The 23,357-nt window shown below is 37.2% G+C and overlaps 1 protein-coding gene across 1 annotated transcript in view; it reads left to right on the forward strand.

Annotated features, from left to right (window-relative positions):
- Br140 (bromodomain-containing protein 140) overlaps window positions 1-23,357 on the forward strand; it is a 39,536-nt gene extending 16,179 nt beyond the window's left edge. The window contains exons 9-21 of the mRNA XM_089644850.1: window positions 1,724-1,946; window positions 2,704-2,920; window positions 3,905-4,007; window positions 4,580-4,757; window positions 8,473-8,636; window positions 9,325-9,721; window positions 10,601-10,760; window positions 13,464-13,625; window positions 15,334-15,546; window positions 16,465-16,576; window positions 17,211-17,447; window positions 18,678-18,947; window positions 19,544-23,357. Coding sequence (XP_089500976.1) covers window positions 1,724-1,946; window positions 2,704-2,920; window positions 3,905-4,007; window positions 4,580-4,757; window positions 8,473-8,636; window positions 9,325-9,721; window positions 10,601-10,760; window positions 13,464-13,625; window positions 15,334-15,546; window positions 16,465-16,576; window positions 17,211-17,447; window positions 18,678-18,947; window positions 19,544-19,886 — 2,779 coding nt within the window. The 3' untranslated portion in view covers window positions 19,887-23,357. The remainder of the gene's footprint in view (window positions 1-1,723; window positions 1,947-2,703; window positions 2,921-3,904; window positions 4,008-4,579; window positions 4,758-8,472; window positions 8,637-9,324; window positions 9,722-10,600; window positions 10,761-13,463; window positions 13,626-15,333; window positions 15,547-16,464; window positions 16,577-17,210; window positions 17,448-18,677; window positions 18,948-19,543) is intronic.

Genomic DNA, 23,357 nt, shown 5'->3' on the forward strand with positions numbered 1-23,357 from the left:
AATCTAGACACGATAATATTCTTTATTCTTGGATATGATTTTATACTCGAAGACTTATCGGAGTTACCGATAGTTAAATTCTTCACTGTGCGTTGTCTGCGTTTAATTTTTATCCAATCTTCCGTATTAGGAGCGGTTTTTGATTCCGGCTCGGAAATTGGAACGTGTGGTTCCGTGGCGTGCGTTTTGGGGATCGCGCCGCTAAAAGATGCGGTTTCAAATTGACCGGCGTCATTTTTTGCTTTGGTGGCCGCTCTAGTTCTCATCCTTTCCTTGGTTTGCGTTACTGCTGACAGGGTAGCGGGCGCGGTGTGCGGTGCAGCGGGGGCCGCTACGTCAGCCCAGCGCTGAGTCGCGGGATTTGTAGGTAGTGCATTTTTGTTGTCACTTTTGCTTGTTACCTGCCGATTTAATGTCGCTTCCACGGCCTTTACACGGTCCAACAACTCGTTAATCGTCCTACTTTGTTCGAGAATGATGCTCTTCAGCTCTAGGAGCACGACGTCACTCATTATTCGATCCAGCAGTGAACAAAATTCGCGAAAAAAAATTTTTTTTAATGACAGCGCGACAGTAAGACGTGCGTACCGTATCAGTGATAACGTTATGTTAATGAATATTAATGAATAAAAACACAAAATCTGTTATTACCACCGCCGTGAACGTTTTCTGTTCATTAGGTAAATGTAATAGTTTGAATATTAAATATTTTACTGAAATCGACCAGTTGACTGTGGCTGTTTTCTGCTAAATATGTTATAACCACAGTGTTTTGAGTTCGTTGAGCGCTGTCTGAGCATTTTTAAATGGTTTTTGCGATCAGCAAAAATTTTGTAAGGCAATTCCTAAAAAAAATTGTATGAGAGCACCCTGGCTGATTTTAGTAGAACATAGAATTGACCTTACTCAATTATTTAATGACAACAAAATATTATTTTTGCCAAAATTGTGACTGGCTGGTTTCTGCGTAACTATGTTCAATTTGAGCTCTATTTGTTTTGTACCATCCTCACATAATCGTCCTGGTGAGAGTAACCATTCTGAAACAAAACGTTCCTTGAATTGGTTTTGTATCATTGTTCAATTTACAACAACAATGTTCAATTGAATATTGCTGACGCGGGCAGTTTGTCTTTTATGGATTGTTACACCGAACAATTTACCCACTTTATCTGTATTTCCTCTTTTTTTACATTAACTCTACACAGGAGGCCCTGAGGGAAATTATTTTCCTTTGTCAACTTCGGGGATGCTGTGTGGAGGGTCTTTTTGAGGAGAGAAAAGAGTGAACAAGGGTCTTGAAGATAACCATGATGTAGGAGGGAGGAAACACAGAGGTTTAATTGTTTCACAGCCAAACTGTTGAACTTAAGAATGAGTCATAGACATGACTCGTTTCCATGTGACAAATGTCAACCATATAGAAATGTTGGGGACGTGTTTTTCCCGACTATCCAACGGTGCCGAAGGGATCAATGACCCTAGTTCCTCGGAGCATCTTCCATTGAAATACTGGTAGAACAAGGATAGCATTCCCACCGACACCTATGCTCTAAAGATTGCATTCCGTTTTAAGATAAGAGAATTTATCAAACTGACCGCCTCTGCTATAAATTAGAATCCATTGCTCATTGAATATTGCTGACGCAGACAGGCCATTGCATTGAGCATTTAACCTCACTTTATCTTTTTGGCCTCCGCTATAAATTAAAATTCATTTCAGATTGCACATGAAGATGGACGCGGTGAACGGGCCGGGCAGGGGCGGAGCCCTGGACGCGGCACAGTCCATCCAAGTCGCCAAGATGGCGTACTGCGACGCACACACCCCTGCCGGCGTGCAAAGGGAGCGCCGCGAAGAGGAGGCAGAAGTGGGCCCCACTCCAGGCAAGAAGGCCGTAGGCACGGCGCAACCCACTTCGCAGCGGAGGGAGAAGATGAAGCAGGTACGTAAAGTCCATCTATTGGAAGATATTCTCAGTATGACCACCATTGAGAATCAAAACTACTTGAGACTTCTTCCTAACCTTCCTCCTATCCATCGCGGTCATCTTTTGCGGTATTCACGAAAATAGATCGTCTTGTACGGACAACTTAGATAATATCTGTAGGTTTATAGCTTAATGACTAACCATTCCCCCTCTTTGTACATTCTTGGCAATGAAACAGTTGATATAGCTGCCATAAGCACTCATGGGCCCATTGTGCTATTTCCTTGCCAGTAGCCCAGTCCCTTTAACAAAGTTCTAGAGTATTCAGCTGTCCACAAAGAGTCTTCCCAGATATGAATATTAGCCTTCTTCCCTCAGGTTGGACCATTGGCACCTAGGAGAATGAAATTTCTTCCACCTCTTCACATTCCCTACGAATATTAGTGTTTTCCACTCCTAAAAGCTGCGTAAGCCCCCTGAGGTGTTGAGAGTCCTGTTAGTTGTCCTACTAGCCCATTCAGTAAGTTTCGGTTTATGAATTTCACTACCGCCGTGGCAAGATTATTATTAACAGACCATCTAAAGGCAGAGGATAACCAGTTTGGATTTAAATCTGCACTGTCAACATCTATGGCAATATATTTCTTAAAAGAAACCATCAGCTATTATGAACTAAGAAAAATGCCAATCTATACCTGCTTTCCAGAGCCTACTCCGTTTATGGTTTGGTGGTTCTGTGGCATGTACTAATTTATCCAATTTCCTCATCCAGGCCCGTCGTATGCTTGCCAAGAAGCGCAGCAGTGTCCCTGTGGTGCTGATCCCCACAATTCCCCCTGAGCGCGTGCAGGAGATAGCCTCTCTGGTAAACATGGCAGGCCGGGCCCCCTTTGTGCAGCGACTGATAGCCTATTGGACCCTCAAGCGGCAGTACAGGAATGGGGTACCCTTGCTCAGGAGACTGCAGAGCTTGAATCATCATTCTTCTGGTGAGTAGATTTTATGTGCCGTCCAGTTAAAACCAGTTCATTTATTCACAAGGCAAAACAAATATGTTTTTGAAAAATAAATTAACATTTTAAATACGTGGTTTTCAACCTTTTTAAGCAAAGGGCCAATTTAACCATCTTAAATTTGTTCGAGGACAACATGGGATAGGGTACACACAGCTTGACATGGTTGACTTTGCAGCCGGTGATGTCACTAAAACCTAATTTTTTAATAAAAATAATCACATAAAATAAAAACAAACCACCGCACGTAAAAATTTTATATCACCAAGGTCAAACAAATCGATTTTTAAATATATTTGAATTTCACTTTTGTTTTCGGTAATTCATTACCGAAAATTCATGAAGCAAGTTTTGGAAGCGGAAATCGAAATTCTGAAATGTTAAAAATTATAATATTTGCGGCTGATTCAAAACAGCCGAACAAAAGTTTGTCGCAAAACTATTTCGTATTTTGTAATGCAGATTTTTAATATATTTTATCATAGCACCCGGAAATCTGAACTATTGCCATTAAATAAGAAATATCAAAACTCTAGTTTTCTTATAATATGTTTTCAGAAACACCATTTGGAAGCATACCCTTATAAAACAGAACCCTTGCATAAATAACAATCAAAGCGCCACAGGCAAAATGTTGTTGGGTTTTTTTTGTTGATATTTTGATAACCCAATGAGAACTATGTAGAGGCTTATGAGGCGCACGAAATTGGCCCGCGCAGGCCACGTGTTACTCATCACTGTTTTAAAACAATTAACGAGTAAAAAAAATCCATGTTTTCGTGCACAATAATCTGATTTTCATTACATTATGGTACCATTCTGTTGGCATTTAATTTGACACTGTTTAGAAGTGTGAAATGGTTTTATTATAATGCCACTGCCCCATGTGCGACTACATTTTACTAACCACAAAATACAGATTATGAATTGTAATAATGTATTGTTTTCATTGGTCTACAGGAGGAGGCAGAAGTGGTGTCCAGGATGGAAGCGTGGATACTCGTGAGCTGTACAACCAACTTAAATATTGGCAGCGAATTCGACAAGACCTCGAAAGGGCTAGGTAAACATTTATTTTCATATTATGTGGACATTTTCTGGCCATTGTGATTAGGTTAGTTTTAACCTAAACCAAGCATTAATATGGGTGGTGGAAGCCTTTGAAATGTGGATACATATATAAGTGCATCCTCAAAATACCTTGGACAGACAATTGAAAGCAATGGAATATTCTGCCGTTGTAAGCAAAAATTCACCTGTAAATTTTCAGTGGTCACATTCTGATGTACTTTTTATTATAATAGATTGATAAACATGAAAGGACTTGTGTATCAGAATGTGACTATTCAAAATCTCCAGCTGCCTTTTTGCTTATGTGAGGGAAGTTTTTAATAAGTAAATATTACTGTGTATATGGATGTGAAGGAAGCAAGGACATTGTGCCACGGCTCACAGTTATGGCTTTCCATCCTCTCTTCCCACCCCTTGATACAAGAGCAAAATAGCTACATGTGTACATAGTTATTTTGTATAAATGGTTGATATCAGAAGCACAAAAGTACAGCTTATTTGGTTCAAATTGTTCAAAATCTTTTCATCTTTCAGCCACTTTATGTTCTTCTTTATTGTTTGTAGATTGCTCTGTGAACTGGTCAGGAAGAGGGAGAGAATGAAGGCTGAGTTCACGCGGGTGTCTGAGAGATGTCTCATGCATCAGCTAAAGCCGACGGACGCCTCTCTGAGGAAACTGCTCTACCTCGTCTCCGTGAGAGACACGTCGGATATATTCTCTGAACCCGTGGACCCAACTGAGGTGTGAATTGAATTTTTCCTAAAATTAACCATTTCATACTTTTAGAGCAGCGGTCGGGGAACTTTTTTTAACCATTACCCCAAAATATTTTTGTGTAAGTCGATATTACCCCTTCCCCCCATTTTGAAAAGAAGACAATGAATGTATATTTAAATAAATATTTTTTATTGAATTAATTTACACGGAAAAAAAAGTTACATGAAAATAGTAAGTATGTAATAGACAAACAAAATAAAATTCTAAAATCAAACAAAAATTCAGATTTTCAGGTTTCCCTTTCAGTTTTTGGAGAAATGATGTTGCTTCATGTTTGATACAATTACTTCAAAATTGGGACTTTTTGATGTAAGAGCAATTTGAATACAGTCTTCGGCGTTTAATCGATTTCTGTTCTTCGTTTTTATGTTCATAAGAGTGGAAAAGGCTTGTTCACAAAGATAGGTTGTTGCGCAACTTTTTTTACCCCCTCATGTGCGATTTTGAAAGCCTTCGTAGCTTTTGACATCCAAAAAGACGACAGATTGGCTTTGCTCTCAAACTGAATACGTGCTTCAGTATTAGATCGAAGTTCAAGTATTGTTTCTGCCAAACCCGGAGGTTCTTCTGGTATGTTAGCAATTTCACATTTAACCTTTTCACCGCGATCAAATGTACCGAAAATTACACTCGTACGCGGTACTCACTTTGAAAATCAAAACCTACCACTTTAAACAGCTATAAATCTCTTATTTCTTGACAGATTTATGATTTGCTTATCTTAAAAGCTTTATTAATTCTCTTGAAGTTTGTTGAAACACATAAATAAACAATAAACCACAGGATACAGATATAATATTATAAACAAGTAATTACTTACCCGGTCTGATGGGATTTGGACCACTGCGCCGATATCATCAAAACACAATTATTTTTATTATTATATCTACTAACAAATAAAGTTTTATTAAAAAGTTAACACAAGGAGAAATATTTACAAATTTTGTTTTTCATGGTAGTTTCTAAAACATGGCCATACACACAATGTCACATTACACTCTGGGCATTTATACTGGGACATTTTCCTTTTTTTAGAAATGGCGCATACTCGGCAGGCTCGGTGTAGTTTTTGACTATTATTTCCCTTTATTGGGTGGGGCATATGTTTTGCTAATGCCTTAGCAGTTAGTCTCAGAGGTAGATCGTGTGAAGAGCGAGAATGAGGCTCAGATCGGGAAGTTTCATGATATTTTTGCAACAATTGTCGTATTACGGCTAATTGAAAATCTGCTAAACTAACATTTTTATTTGTAATTGATTTAAAAGCTATATGAGAGTTCAATAAATATAGATCAATAATATGGAAGGCCACTTTTTTATACCACTTAATTGTTTTTCGCAGGCAATTAATACTACTTAACATCAAGTCCACTTTGTCAACAGAACCCATACACTTATTATAGTCTAGAACGCACTTGGGTTTCATAATTGGTTGACGAGTTTTCCAATCAACTTTTCCCGTCATGTCCATAGAGTCGTCATGTAAGGTTGTTAGCATGTGAACTTCTCTTTTATCGCACCACTTTAAAGCCAACAGAGGTCCACGATGTTGTGCTTTCATTTCACCCTTTTTAAGTTTATTAAATTTTGCCATGCCTTTTCGTGTCTTCCGCACCGTACCACATGCATTGGTTTTGTTCGCATGGAGAAAATCATATAGTTGAGGGCTACTGTACCAATTATCAATAAAAAGATTATGTCCTTTATTTAAATAATCTTGAAGTAGTGTCGTTACTACAGCCCCCGAAACCCCGAGACATTCAGAGTCAGTTATGTCAGTCCCTTCGCCACAATAAATAATGAAGTCTAATATAAAACCCGTCTTCACGTCACACAATACAAACATTTTAATTCCAAACCGGTGACGTTTGGATGGTATATATTGTTTGAAAATTAAACGCCCTTTGAAAACAATTATGCTCTCATCGATGCATAAATTTTCATAAGGTATCAAAGTTTTTTTGAACAATTTTCGGGTATGGTCAATTAGGATTTTAATTTTGTAAAGTCGGTCACCAGGAATTTGTGTGTCGGGGTTTGAGAAGTGTAACATTCGCAATATAATTTCGTAACAATCCCTAGACATGGTTTTTCCGAAAATTGTACTAGCGAGCAATGGGTCAGTGGACCAGTGTTCTTCGATAGTAAGATGTCGGTTTCTAGTCATTAACATTAACAGTGCAAAAAAAATGTACATTTCTTCGACAGATGTGTCAACCCATTTACGAAGTCTGGATTTTTGGGAAGGTTCTTCTTTTGATATGGTGGCTATATAATATCGATTAGTTTCGATCACTATTTTTGTCACTATTTCTTTGTTCAAGAAGTATTCAAAAAAGTCAATTTCCGATGAATTACCAGAAAATAAAGTGGATGGATCAAAACCAAATTCATGAACTATTGGAATAAATGGACCAGAGGTCCAAGAAGAAAAGCAGTCTGCATTTACGGTATAGTCTAAGTTAGGTGTACGAGAGTCATGATCTTGGCTTGTCCCGGGGGCGTTTATTTCACTGTCACTAACTTCTTCATTAATTGGTATATCTTGATCATCTTCACTTATTTCTAAATCAGAGTCAATGTCTAAAAATGTTTCATAAATTTCGTCTTCCGTAAGATTGCGGTTTGCCATTTTTAAGGAAGTTCAATTTCGATATATAAAAGGTAACCCATAAATATAGACAGATATATTACAATTTAGGTTGTCCACAAAATTTAGAAATAAAATCACAAAAGAAAGTCAATCAAAAAGTCTTGAGTAAAATAACTATTTTTAAAACACTTCACGTCACTTAAGTTCACAAACAAACTAATATACCACAGAAAAATAAATTACTTAAAAAGATTCGCAAAATAGAAATCGGTCAATATTTTACATCGACGCATAAGTCCATCAAAGCAGACTGGATCACCTTAGAAATACTATGGATGACACAACGGTTCAGCGGCGCGACATTCAAATGACTGAATGAAGATTTAACGAATCATCGCCTTCACAATGTTTTATGTAAACAATTTATTATATTTTAACCAGCAAACGCCAGATGTCAGTAAGATAAAGGATTGAACTATTTTTTGGTTCAGTTTTCTGCTAAATTCGTCGCATATTTACGTAGTATTCAGCCGCTAAAGTCAAACGCATGATTTGATGCGCGTAGCGCTGGGGGCACGAATTATTTTCGCATGAATTGATGCGTGTAGCGGCGAAAAAGTTAAAAGGATCTACAACCCAATTGAAAGTATGTATATCAAGATCTGGAAAGCAGTCAGAGAACCGCTCTCTGAGTTTGGTGAGATGTTTTATAACTGTATCCTTGATGTCATCAAAAGTAATATTTTCACAGTCTTCCAAAATAGCAAACTTAAATTTTCCTAATTACCCCAAAAAAAAACATTTTTACCCCATTTGGGGTAATTTACCCCGGTTCCCCGACCGCTGTTTTAGAGAGTACCTGAAAAATATTTCATGCAACAGAACACATCATAGAAGAATGTCCCTTCATCAGTTTCCAGAAGGTCCATCTGTGTTGAATCAAGTGACTCCCCATGCATCAACTGGCTGAATAACCTCAGCATCCCACTTTGATCTCCACCAACTCTCCTCCACCATGCAAAGAAGATAATAAAGAGTTCAACCTACAATGGCTACATAATATGATGTATTTTTTTTATTTTCCAGGTTCCAGACTACAGTTCCGTGGTCACCCACCCGATGGACTTGAGCACCATGTCATCAAAGCTGGAAAAGGGACAGTATGCGGATCTTGAAGAAATGGAGACGGACTTTAGCCTGATGATATCCAACTGTCTCGCCTATAATAGCAAAGATACCGTATTTTACAAGTGAGTATGATAGTTTGTCAATGTAATCGTAATTGATAATGAAATCATGCAATATTGGTTAATTTCTTTCATGTGAACACCTTACCTTTTCTCATTATGTAAACTTAGCTAAAACTCTCAAATGGAGAGCTCTGGCATTGTAAAATTATTACTGCTTTTTCTGTCTGGAATTTCTAAGCCAATGTAACTATTTTCCACTTGCAGTGTAATTTATCTTTAAAAATAAATTAACACAACTCTCAGAAACGAGAGAAGTTTAATTATTTTCATTTATTCAATAATAAAAAATGTTCATGAAGCCAAGGTATAGGGAGACTGCTGTAACCTCTCCTCTTTCTCATAAACATCAAGGAACAGAAAGTGAGGTTATAATGAATCTCTCAGCGGCATGACCATAGTTACTAGCACTGAAGAGATAAACCCATAGAAAAATGTGTTTCTGAGCTTGTATAGTGTGCCAGAAATAAAGATAATTTCCTTTTGAGTGAAATGTGATACTATTTCATGAGAAATAGTACAAATAATCAAATTTCATCAATTATACAGGTCTTTCGTGAATTGGAGACATTAGTTTTCTTTATCTGTTCAGTGGTAACTACTTACCCAGATAGAAATACATATTTGATAAATAAAATACACCTTAGAACTGTTCCTTGAAGGATTTCAAATCTCCTTTCTTTTCATTCAGGGCTGGCATAAGAATGATGGAGCAAGGAAACGCTCTGATCAAGCAGGCCCGGCGTGATCTAAAAGAAGCGGGGCTAATCGAAACGGACCAACCGACTCCTCGTGCAAAGGAATCGCCCATTCCTACCCCGCCTTCAATCCGTAATAGCGGAGTTGAGAAATCCTCCTCTCCTCTGCAAGCCGCAGCCAAGATGATCACAGACGCTACTGAGAGAAGTGCAGAAAGGAATGATAGGAGCGAGAGAGTTGATAAAATCGAGAAGGCGGATAAAAGTGAGAAGTCGGAAAGAAACGACAGGTTGGAGAGGACACCTACTAAGAAGAGAGAGAAAAGACACTCTACAAGCAGTCCGAGTAAAGATGACAGCAAGATTGAGGATGAAATCACGAGTTTATTGGTGAATATAACTTTTATACAATGTTTTACAGACGTACAAACGCTTGTACAGTTGGGTGCATTACTGCTGTAGATGTTGATACTCGTGCAAAGAAATTGTTTGTTTGTTCCTCAGTTGCATATCTAGATACGTTTCTGTACGTACCCATGAAAAATCATAGCCAAACTTTTATATTTGCAATGAAAGTTAAGAATTGAATTTTAAAATATTATTTAATTATTATCGCCCTTTTTAGGGACTTTTACATAAGAATACTAAAATTATACAGTCTTTTCTTTTCTCTTTTTTTTTATACGTAACTGAAATGCCCCCGAAACAATATTTTATATTTCCCTCCATTAGTATTCTAGACAATGAGGAATACGTATGGCAGTTAATCCCAGAATTGCAGCACTAAAATAAACCCTTACTTCTAGTATACATTATTATACAAGAAGACAAAATTGTTGTGAGGCAGGTAGAAATTAGTAGGGAAAGGATGGTTGAAATTCACCTGGTTATTCCATTTTACTTGCTATAATTCTAAAAAAATATTTCTCATAGCTAGAGCTATTTCAAGCAACTCTGATTCTGAATTGTAGTCCCTCCCTCACGGGGGCAATATGTACAAACTGAAAGAATCATTTGGTATTTATTGTTTATGTGAAAAATCTCATCAATTTCAAAAATAGGTGGTCAGGTTAGAAAATATCATGTTATTCTTAACGGGGGAATGTTATTCTTTTATAATAAAAGTAATAGTGTTCCAGTATTGAGCATCAATCTTTTAAAGAATAAATATATACCTTCTTCTTCTTCCCCCTGTCTTATTCGTTTCGCATCGATAAGGCTCATCATTTAAACACTTCCCAATTGTAACCTCCTATTATTCTTCTCAAGGCCGACAAGCACCCCAGCGACGACACCCTGCAGCGCCTGACCACCCTGTCCGCCCGATGGAAGAAGACAGCCCAGTACCAGGCATCTCCGAGGCTGGCCAAGAGGCTGCGCTCTGTCCTGCAGGCCAGGGGAGGCAGCCGGAGGAAGAGACGCAGGAGAGGTGAGAAGAAAACCAAATACCAACTCTGCTTTCATGGAAGTGTCTATTTGCAAACCGAAATGCGAACCGTACCACGAATTACGGGAAAGGAACGAATCAACTGCAAGCGGCGTTTCGCGCCATTTGCGGTTGCTTCGTTTCTTTCCCTTAAGTTGAGGTTCAGTTCGACAGTTCAGCTCGCAGATGTATACGTAGCGGTGAAAAGGGAAACAAGAAGGAGAGGAGAGGAGATACAAAGTGCTCTTCCAACATGGGGCCTTTAGGGAATCGAGTAGTGGAGAGGAGAGACAAAGTCCCCTTCCTTCAGGGAACTAAAGGGGAGTGGAGAGGAGAGATGGAGCTCTCTTCCCTTGTGGGGCCTTCAAGGAACCAAGGGTAATTGTAGAGCAGAGATGAGACCTGGGTAGACACATTGTGAAACCAGAAGACATAGCCACATATCCAATAACAACCCTGGTGAACTTTATAAAAGTGACCAGGTGACTTAAAGGAATGAGGTAAAATGTGAGATAGCACAATGGGCCTATGGCCTAAGTGCTCACGAGAACTATATGTAAACTGTCACCCCTCAATAAATAAATAACAAGGTGACAAAATACGCTTTCAAATTTAAATAATAATTACATAAAAACACACGCATTTTAATAGACACTTGTTTTACAAACATTATTATCACCTCACTTTTTTGTCCTTTTAAATAAAAATGATTAATAAAAAGTTTCATAAGTTTTTTCAAATTACGGTCAGAACCTTTGGTTTCATAATGGTACAGATTTTAATTCTTCTGTTGTTAGTTTCTAGATTTGAATATACAGTGTGGTGTTTTCTTTTTCTAACACCGTTTAGATCATATTTCTCACCATGAGAGTAAGGAAGATACAACGATTTTTGTGAGATGGTATCAGTTGTTCACAAAAGCGAACAAATTAGCCTGAAGAGTTAGCCACAGATAGGAGATAAATGTACCCTTTAAATCTCTCTGCCCTTCGAATCGGCTGCTAAACCTTTAAATTGTAGGACTATTATGACTATTCTAGGATCTACCTTACCGACAGATGTTGATAACTCCATCACCAGAGCCATCTAAGCTCGGTGACTGAAACTCACATCTCAAAATATCACAGATAGATTAGTGAAGCTGGCTGTCCATGGAATCTCCAGCACCACATTTCGAAGGCCTATCCATGTCATAAATCTACGTAAAATTTGGAAAAGTAGCTTTATAACACCTATTTTTAAAAAGGGAGATAAATGTCAAATTGAAAATTATAGACCCTTATGTATTATGTCATCACTACCTAAACTTTTAGAAAAGATTATATTAATTAAAATCATGCATCAAATTAAACCAATTATATCAACATTTCAACATGGTTTTATGCCAGACAGATCTACGTCATCTAACTTATTGCTTTACGAAAATTTTATTTCTAATGCACTGTCCAAGGGTCTTCAAGTTGATACAATTTATACTGACTTTAGCAAAGCCTTTGATACTGTTTCTCATCGCATTTTAATGGAAAAATTAGAACACTTTGGAATAAGCGGCAACTTTCTCGAATGGCTTAGAAGTTACTTATTATACAGAAAATTATCTGTAAAAATTACCTCCACAACTTCTTACACTTTTTTTGCCTTAAGTGGGGTCCCCCAAGGTTCCCACCTAGGACCAATTCTTTTCCTACTATTTATTAATGACATTTCACTAATTTTCGATAATATTCAATTTCTTCTATTCGCCGACGATCTAAAGATGTTTAAATCGATCGGTAATTCTTCTGATTGTTCAACTCTACAAATGAACTTCAATAAACTTTATGAATGGTGCATCGTAAACAAATTACATCTTAATACCAACAAATGCCAAACGATCAGTTTCCATAGATCTAAAACCCCTTTATTATTCGACTACTCAATTAACAATGCCAATCTAAAAAGAGTTTTTGAATTCAATGACCTTGGAGTTATCTTTGACTCCAAATTACGCTTCTTGAATCACATTAATAGCATTACCAGTAAGGGATTACAAATGCTTGGATTTATTCTCAGAATCGCTAAAGACTTTAATAACATAAAAACTATAAAATTACTATACACGTCTCTGGTTAGAAGTCAGGTTGAATACAATGCAACCATTTGTTGTCCTCATTTCAACTCTCATTGTTTACAAATTGAAAAAATTCAAAATAAATTTTTACATTTTATTAATTTCAAAATTGGTCTTCCTATTATTGAAATCAATTATGTCAATTTACGCAGTAAACTTAACTTATCGAAATTATCTGAAAGGCGAAAAATATTTGATCTTCTTTTATTATATAAAATTGTTCATTCAAGGTTAGACTGCCCTGACACTATAAACTTGCTATCTTTACATATACCTCCAAAATATACTAGACGGAATATTTTATTCTACAACAATAACTTCGCTACGAATTTTGTGTTAGAAAGAATACATAGGTTGGGCAATGAACTAAGTGATGTCGCTGACATATTTAATTTAAACTTCAATACATTTAAAGCCAAATTAGTCCACCACTTTTTAAATGTAAATAATGTATGAGAAATCATTATATTTTATTTCGATTTTCTATTGTTTGTTTTATACTGTTGCTAAAAATGAAATTTGTAATTTTTATGTATTTAAAAGCCCAATAGGGCGTCAATAAATAAATAAATAAACCTATTTTCATTTTCCCCCAGGTCACAGTGAAGGTAGTGCAGAATCAGAGGCTGAGGAAGGTGAAGGTCCGGGTGGGGTGGCCTCCTCGCCCCCAGGTACCCCCCACACACCCATGGCCAATGAGAGGACCCCCACCAAGCGAAGCCCTGTCTCTGGAAACAAGATGGAACCCAGTCCTACGGGTAAGTAGATTGCTTTTTATTATGTATGAGGATTGTGGATTTGGAAGTGCGAGAAGGAAGGGTCTGAGTTCAGAGCAGAGCTTTCAATCTCGTAAATCCCGGGATTGTTTTGAACAATTACCGGATTTTTGGTGATTTCACAACCGTGTTTCAAACATGGAAATATCTTTTTTTATTAGCAGCATGTATAGCACAATATTATAGCAGCATTTATAGCACAATATTCTTGAGATCTCTGGATACATGTCATAAAGATTGCAGTGTTTCTTGGAAGCAAAGAAAGTTTTATTGAAGCCTGAATAACATTCAGTATTTAGTCTTGTGGCATCACTACACCGGGGTTATTCAGGTAGACGAGCTTCCAATTCTCTTTGTTTCGCACATGCATTTCATCTGACAGTTTTTGATGTTCTCTACAAGTAATCTATACTAAATGCTTACCAGACTATGAAGACAACACACGATTGCTGACATGTCAAAATCAAGCTAAGAAAAGATGTCTTTCGCTATGACGGAATTAGACATTGATATTGTAGAAAAATTCGATTTAAATCTGTCTCTACAAGAAAGGCTCGACAGAAAGGACTTAATTCTAAATTCTCTTAAAAAATTAAAACAACCAGGGACACATAAAATATTATGAAAAGGAGCTGGCCAATTTTGAATTCGAAACGCAGCGTGGAGTAAATTTAGAAAATGCTATAAGTGTTTAAATCAATATAACACCACACGCTGGATGTAAAAGCAGCATGCGCTATTGTTTCTCTATCTGCACAGACTGACTGAGCCATAGCAATGCGTGGCGGGGTACGGCTAGTTTTTTTCATGGTAATTTAAACACTTCTATTCCTGGTGCCAGCACTGGAATCCCGGGATTGAAAAATGCTAGCACCGTAATTCGGGTTTGGAACGAATTTCCAGGATTGAAAGCCCTAGTTTAAAGGCCTTCTGCTGCACAGACATTATACTATGTATATGTATACATTCAATATAGGATAAACTGGACTATGGGGGTATTGATTATATTTGACCTACGATTGCCTGCAGCTAGTGATAGCCAACTCAGCCAACTCTTACTTTGATTGTCCTTTTTTCACTAACGTATGTAAATACTTCACTGAAATCTTAACAAACGCATCAAACAATCGCATGGCGCAATTGGCTAAATAAAAATTGTATTTACAGTCAGTGCCGGCCCTGAGCCAAACGGCGCTTGACGCGATTAAAATTCTGGTGCTTCTTGTCAAAACCATTAGAAGCCTAGGTAGGTGATCACTATAATTAATAATATTCGGATGATTTGTATTTTTGTGTAACGCCATTTTATGAAAAATAATCTCATGGGCGATTTGTTAGGACCGCTAAGTGTTAGATATTATCAGCGCCTTGACAATTCGGCGCCTGGAGCGGACTGCGCCAATTGCGCCCACAAGGGGCCGGCCTGTTTACAGTAATTCTTATTTGAAAATCACTGGCTGAGAAATCTTTTTTAATCCCTTCATTGAATTCATATCCTAGTGGTGTCAATAACCTTCCAGCAGGCTCATGTGTTAAATTTTTTGAAAAAATTAATTTATATGCATATGTATGTCTGTGGAGTTATCCATTAATAAATTCCTGAAAGATGCATTGTTTTTAACACCACTGTGTGTCAGAAGGTTAAACTACACTCATAATATTATCTAAAACATTTTTTTCATCCGTCCAGGAGTAAACCGCCGCACGGCTGTCCTATTCACCCGCAAGGCGCAGTCGGCTGCGGCCTCCTTCGGCGGCAACAGCGGCGCGGGTGCTCGTGTCCCCCGCCGCTCCGAGTTAACCGCCCTGGCCGAGGAAGCCCCCCCCTCGGTGGCTCCATCCGGAAGCAGGCAGGGTCAGACACCGATGACCAACGGTGATGATGCGGCTAAAGATTCTACTAGTAAGTTTTTTTATTTTTATTTAGGTTCATATTTTGTTATTGTACGCTAAGCTTCATAAGTATCTTACAAAGCATCTTTGGTGACTGCCGGAATGCCTTCATGCTTACCCACTTCAAGTTAGTTACGTCATGTCAAATCACTTCAGTCATGGTTACGCACTGAATACGTCAGCATTACAAAGTTTTAATCACTTTGTGAAAACAATTTGTTGAAGATGAACGTACTCCAGCAAATTTTATTTTTTATTTTAATAAAACTGAGACAGTTTACATAGTTCCCGTTAGCACTCTGGCCAAGGGCCTATTTTGCTATCTCCAATTTTACAGGTGGCAGTGTCCCATTAGTGGTCGTACCAATTCCCTCAGTGAGTTTCTGTCCATATTGAGTAGTTTCCTGGTTCGTCTAGGATGTGGTCTATTTATGAGTATATACTTTGAATTGTTTCATTCCGGGTGCTCTCTTCCTTCTTTTACTGGGATTTGACCCACCTTTCAATATATAGTTTAGTGTGGCAAGCTTCCACTCCTACGGCCGGCAAGTTAGAGCCGGTCTCGACTTCGACTGAACTGGATGTGTGATTAGTTTGAAAACAAATTCTTATATTTTCTTTAACATCAATAACAATTCTTTTGAGTTGAATCAAGAAGCGTCTGACTCAACCGGACGCGACTGTACTGGCACTTACTCATACTTCTTCATCTGACTGGCATCTTGTCTTGAGTAGGACAGCAAAACTTGATTGTACAAGAAAAGGTACCAACTGCATTGCTTCCTAAATTGGCTTTCTTCTTTGCAATGCGCTCTTGCCTTGCCGGAAGTGAATAAAAGGCCATAATTCAGATGCTTTTGTGATGACTGATATTCAACTGTACTATGTATTCAATAAATAGTAAATGACATTATGTATTCGCTTCCAGAAGCAGCATCCCCGGTAAAGTCAAAAGAAACAGAAATCGTCGCCAAGAAGAAAGGTAGAGGAAGACCAAGAAAGCACAACAAAGACAAAATATGTTCACAAGACAAAAACAGGTAAGTTTCACCATCTATTTTATTATCCAGTTAACCCTCCTGCACCGGAAGTAGGTAATATGCATCCGCCAAACAAGAGTTTTGTGCGATATCTTAGTTGTTTTTAATATCACAAACTCTACGATTTTGCTTTGATTTTGCACTTAAAAAAAATATAAAACATTACTATTTTTTAAGATATTAAATAATATCTATCCATTATAATGATTTATTTTTGGCGTATTATGCCGTGTTGCTCTACCTCCTTCTTTAGCCAACGTTTCGGACAGTATTACATTGTCCATCATCAAGGCAGATGTGTGTTCCGATGATGGACACTGTAATGTTATCTGGAACGTTGGCTAAAGAAGGAGGTAGCGCATCACAGCGAATCTACGCAAAAATTTGTTACGCTTCTTGTAAAATAGGTATTTGGTTTCTATTTACATTTTTTAACAATAGTATCTGAGTTTTATTACATTTACTCACTCTGAAACAAAGCAATTGTAAAAAATCAAATGGCCCTGGAAAAGTTTGACCTCGATTAAAGTTGAGTCTTATAAGGATGCCATAGTCTCACTGGCTCCAGTCGGTTGGGAGCAGTTGGGACTCTGTACGAAAATCACATTAAAAAAACAATTGTTTATTTTCACAGATCCCAAGACAAGCCGACCGGCAGCCGCCAGGCCTCCGTGGGCTCCCAGACCACGGTGCCCGCATCCTTCATGGAGTACCGCGGGCCCCGCGACGAGGCGGGCTCCGGTGTGGACAGCGACAGCGCCCGCTCCACGGGCTCCTACTCCTCCAGCTGCTCCTCGTGCACGCACCTCAGCCACGACGATGACGCCACCAGCTGCGACGACAGCTGCAGCCTGTCCTCCGGAAGTGATAGGTAAAACTCTTTCTAACCAATTTAAACCATTAAGGGTGTGACAGATAACGCTGTAAGTTCAAAGCGTTTTATATAACTCCATATTGCTCGCCATACAGACCTGTCACACCTAAAAAGATGATGTGTTATAAGTGGGGCGTGGTGACGATATGCACTGTGATCTGCTAGCCAGGCTATATTTGAAAATTATGCAACCGCCTCTCTCTCTCTCTCTTCTCACCTCTAGGGCATGAGAAGGGGTACGAACAATTTAGAGAGTGCCGTAAATTCTCTGCTGTCATCTGTCAAAGTGATAGATCCCATACAAATAAATGATAATCGGCGGCAGTTCCCAAATTGACCTGAACCCCTCTCCTGAGTAAGATTATAGCGTAGTGTGTCACTCCAACATATAATATGTATATGTCACGCCCAAATTATGCATGCATTATATAGCGTAATGTGTTTAAGGCTTTTTCGGTGTGCACAAATACCTTCAATGGTGCACTCTTTAATATGATTTGTAAATTAAAATTGATGGTGAAATTATTGAAAATCTTAATGATATTAAATAGTTAGGAAATATATTAGATTCAAAACGAACCTTTAACAAGCATATACATGAGAGAAAATTTGGAAGAAAATCTATTTTTTGGGAAGAATTTGTCAAAAAATTTACAGAAAAACTATTATGTATCACTACATACAACTCTATTATTGCTCCACATTTCAACTAGTGCTCAACGATTCTTTTCTTGTGTAGCACCAGAGGACAAACAAGTTGCGAATTCTCCCAAATATAGCAATGAGAATATGTAATACTTACGCAATACAGATTTTCAAATGTAACTAAAATGTTACCGGAGCTAAATTGTCTTAACAGTGAAACAGATGATATTTATACATAAATTAATAAATAACCTGTTAAAAAAATATTTACACAACTAGGACATTCACGGACATAACACAAGGGTATGTAATGAAATCAGACTTCCAAAAAATGTCAATACACATTACAGTTTATTTTACAAATGGATGAAATATTAAAATGCGCTGCCACAAACCATATAAACTAAACCAATTAATAAATTTAAAATACATAGATTGTTAGAACCACATCAAGCAGTACAAAATGTAATAATAGTATGTAAGTTATATTTAATAATTTGTGAACTTAAATGTTTTACTGTTTTTATGTTATTTATTTTAACAGTTTAATTAACTCATGATTTATTTATCATCATTTGTTAGATCCAGCTGTTTCAATGAGACGATGGAGTCCACCACCAATCAGACGATGAGTGACACGGAGCCCAATGTGACACGCATGTCGCAGCCACGCCATGATGCACCGCGCTCCCGCAGCTGGTCCTCGGAGCGGTCGGACGGAGCCAGCAGTCGCAGCCAGGAGACAGGCAAGGGCCAGCGCAGAAGGGGGCGCACCCCCAGCCGGAGCAAGGAGGTGGAGAGACTGGACTCTACAAACCTGCAGCCGCTACAGCTGGTCTGGGCGAAGTGCAGGTGATTTTATAACCAACTTATTATTTTATTTAATTAACCGACCATCAGTTTCGCCACAGGGATACGTAAGCAGAGAGGATGGACCGCCATAGATCTGTCAGAACCCACCAACCAATCACAGGGCGTTTAAATCTATTATGATACTTATACATTTGCTAATCGAAACGCGAACTGACCCACTAATTACAAGGGAAAGGAACAAAGCAACTACAAGCAGCGTTCGCGCCATTTGCGGTTGCTTCGTTCCTTTCTCATGAGTTGAGGTTCAGTTCATCAGTTTAGCTCGCCTATGTATACTTAGCATTATGTCAGTGTATTTCTGCTTTGCAATAAAATCCAAATAAATAGAATAATGAACAATGATTTCTATGAGCTGTTCCCAAAAGTAAACAAATTAGTCTGAGAGGTCAATCATTTTTATAAATCGGTTTATTAATTACGTGTATAATTATATTTAATAATATTTATATATTTTATTTTAACCTGTAATAATTTTCACTTCCCCTCTCATCTTCCCCTAGCTTTCAGCAAATAAATTTATTTAGAGATGGATGTCCATGTGTGTTTGACTTAAGGCACATTTCTTTACTTTTCAGGGGCTACCCGTGGTATCCAGCGCTGATCATTGACCCCAAGATCCCCAAAGGCTTCATCCACAACGGAGTACCTCTCCCAGTACCGCCACAAGACGTGCTTGCCCTCAAGAAGAACCATTCCCACGAACCAATCTTGTACTTGGTTCTCTTCTTCGATGCCAAGCGAACTTGGCAGTGGCTGCCACCGAACAAGCTGGAACCTCTCGGCATTAAGAAGGCGGTGGATCAGGCCAAGTTGGTCGAGTCGAGGAAACCCACGGATCGGAAGGCCGTGAAGAAAGCTTACCAGGACGCCATGCACTATCGAAAGCAAGTGGACGGTGAACCTTTCAGCATCAAATGATCGTCGTACAACCTGGGGTCATGGCTGCAGGAGGCAAACATGAGACTCCGGTCCTACGCAAAAAATTAGAAATGTCATGGTTTTACGACGATTGAGGCATGTGTACATATATTATATTCAAGACAGATTGGTTTAACAATCTTGTAGTTAGTTATATGATCCGATTTTGTGTGTCCCTCATGTTATGTTCTTCTTTAATTTTCTCATATTTCTTTGTATCTGATTTTTTGGTTAATGATTCAGTATTCTTTACTAGTTTTATTGAAGTCATTGCAACAACAACGCATCGCATAAACATTATTTTCGTCTTGATGCAACATCGGGCAATCTGATTCCCCTATTTTAACGGACAGTTGGCTATCTTTTGAACTTGGGTATCAATTAAGAATGCTCGGTATTTCAATGAAAGGTGCTCCAGAGAACTATCACAATTGATCCCTTAGGCACCGGTGCACAGCCGAAAAACATGTCAAACGCGCACACGGTTCATATTGTTCTTGTGCTCAACCGGACTAACTGTAAAATACATATCAGCTAAGCAGTTTTCTTCCTCCTTTACATGATGTTAAATTTTGTCATTCATCATTGTTTGTGCAATGTCGATCTATATTTATTCCATGTTTAAATAAAGGCGTACAACTGATTAATGTAACTTTTCTTCAACATGCATCATTTATAAGAAAGATATAAGTTATAACGCAACTCTCCGTGGCTGGACCATTATTTATCAATCGTTTGACTAAAATTGTTTGTGGCCACATTTCTCTTGTTAACGGTCAAATTCTCAATATGTATTCACTATTATTTTACAAGCAATAATTATTCGCCTGAAACACTCATCCACATTGAAAAATCTCCTGATAAAAGATACATGACGCCAACGGGATGTATCTTTTATCAGGAGATTTTTCAATGTGGATGAGTGTTTCAGGCGAATAATTATTGCTTGTAAAATAATTGTTTCCCTTTGTGCTATGCATAAAAAAATCTTGTCTTAAAAACATTAGTTTACCAAAAAAATAATAATGTATTCACTACTCTCATATTGTGTTTTCATATTATAAGTTTGCCGTCCATGCTACCATTAAACGTTAATACTTTTGAGGGAAAAATGCATATCGAAATATGTATTGGTTTGTATCATTTATACTTCACAAATGTTAAACTATCATCTTTGAAATGTTTGATTTTGAAAAGTATGTATACTAAATTAAAGATTTGATCTATGATGTGATTGTATTATGCCAAGTTATATAACATTATGTATTGAAATTAGGCCACGAATAGAACTTCTTTGGATAAGGTAATAGATAAAAAAAAATCTTGAGAATAAGTGATTTAACTAGGTAACCAGGGATTATTCATAAGTGCTTCGTTATTTCACTTGTGAAAAACAACCTTTGCAGTTTCTAAGCTATAGAGATAAGTAGATATTACTTTGTTGAATTAAATAATGTATAGTTTCCTATGTTAAATGAATGAATGAATGTATTTTGTTCTATGTGGAGTAAATGAATGAATGTGTGTGTTATTTTAGGTGACTGGATAATTCATCAAAATAACAATTCAACATACTCATATAAAGTCATGAAAAGTGATGAAAAAAAAACTATGTAGATTAAATAGGTTACTTGGGTTAATATGTTAGTTTTTTCTTCTCTTTTTATCACTTTCTATCACTTTTTAGAGGTCGTCATTCTTTTGAATTATCATGGAACAATTATTTTATTTGTTGATTGATCATTTCTATGCAAAATATAAACATCAATTTAATTACTATTTGAGTGAAATAAATAAAATTATAATTTCGCTGTGTGAAATGAATGAAGTATATATGTAATTATTTCTCTATGCGAAATGAATGCAATACATAGTTTGGTGAGAGTGAATGTTTCCACTGTTTACTTGGAAAGTATAGTTTTGTATATAAAATCTATTCTAATATATCAAAAAGTATTTTGTCATAGAATTCTTTAAGAGTTTTACCTAATTAAAAAATAATTGTTGTAAATTCAATTATAGTTTTATGTATTAGAATTCTTATAGTTTGTACCTCATTTAGTTTACGTAAAATTGATTGGTTATTTAAAAACCTTTACCGATTCATATTTGTTCATGTTAAGTACATATTAACCTTTTTTTGCATGTTTAAATGTTAAAACCTACTTGTTATAATTATTTGTTTGATATTGTATAATTAACAGTGGCACAAATTTTATTTTGGAAAGGATCACACTTTGAAAAAACATGTACATACAAAGCATAGATGATCGAGGTACGTAAAATTAAAAAATTTCAGATAAAGTCAAATTTACAAAGAAACAATGCAAATTTTGAAAAAATTGTACAAAGTTAATTTTCAAAGTTTTTTTTACTTTTGGTTCTCTGGAACACTTATGTGGTGTGTATACTATAATTTAATATTGACTTAAATAACACTGGCCTTCTCCACGCAACCTATCCCATCCCTGGCACGTTTTGAAACAATAAATATATTTTACTGTATGGATACATGTGGATCACATATGCGACACCCGTGTACTGGGATAGCCGGCAATGGATTACATATGGGATAGCGCATAGATCAGATTAAATTTATCACTGCATTTACTCCTGTTCTTGTGAGAATGAGTTAGACATATTATTTATAAAATTTGTAACTTTGTGGTTGAACAGTATTAAAAATATGTTTTTATACCTACACTACTTTATTAGAGTTTAAAACTAGTTTCCGACATTCCTTGCTTTCTTCAGAGCAGAACAACTAAATTTAAAAATACTGAAATACATTTGCATTTTGAGTAATAAATACAGTGAAACTCTCTTATAAGGTTTTCCAAAGGACCTAAAAATACTTCTTATTCGGGAAAACCTTACATGCAAGGCCGGTCCTGTCCAGGCACAATTGCAGCAGTCCGCACTGGGCGCCGACTTGACCAGGCGCTAAGAAGCCAAGGCGGTGATATTAACCTAACGTAACGGCCTTCTTGAAGTTTTTCTAGCACCTGGCGCCATTTGGCAAAAGACCGGCCCTGCTTATAAATTGGTCCATTTTTAATTTCAGTTTTCGCGGGACCGAAAAAGCAACTTCTTAAACATGATTACTTCTTATGTGGAAACCTTATTAGAGGGTTTCACTGTGCCATTTCTTAAAAGTTATTATGTCGGATGAAAGAGAGATAGGTAAGGGAAGGAAAAGAATTAGAAGAGGTCGGGCCCGGAACTGGGCTGGCTAAACTGGTTTCGAACTCTTATAGAGTGGTCTGTACAAAGCTATTTTTTGTGTGACTTAGCTTATATCAGGGCTACTTACAAATTTACCTTTTTCGCATATTATTCTGTTCTAGATTAATGCTAGTATTTTTAAGAACTTTGCTTGTTAAGTGTTTGTTATTTATTTTATTTTGACTCTAATGTTAATGTACATAATAAATCATAATTGTTTGAAGCTTTTCTGTTTTTGCAAATCAT

This window comes from Hesperophylax consimilis, chromosome 22 (genome assembly GCF_061612785.1).
Source record: "Hesperophylax consimilis isolate HC1 chromosome 22, BYU_Hcon_1.0, whole genome shotgun sequence".
Taxonomy (NCBI): Eukaryota; Metazoa; Arthropoda; class Insecta; order Trichoptera; family Limnephilidae; genus Hesperophylax; species Hesperophylax consimilis.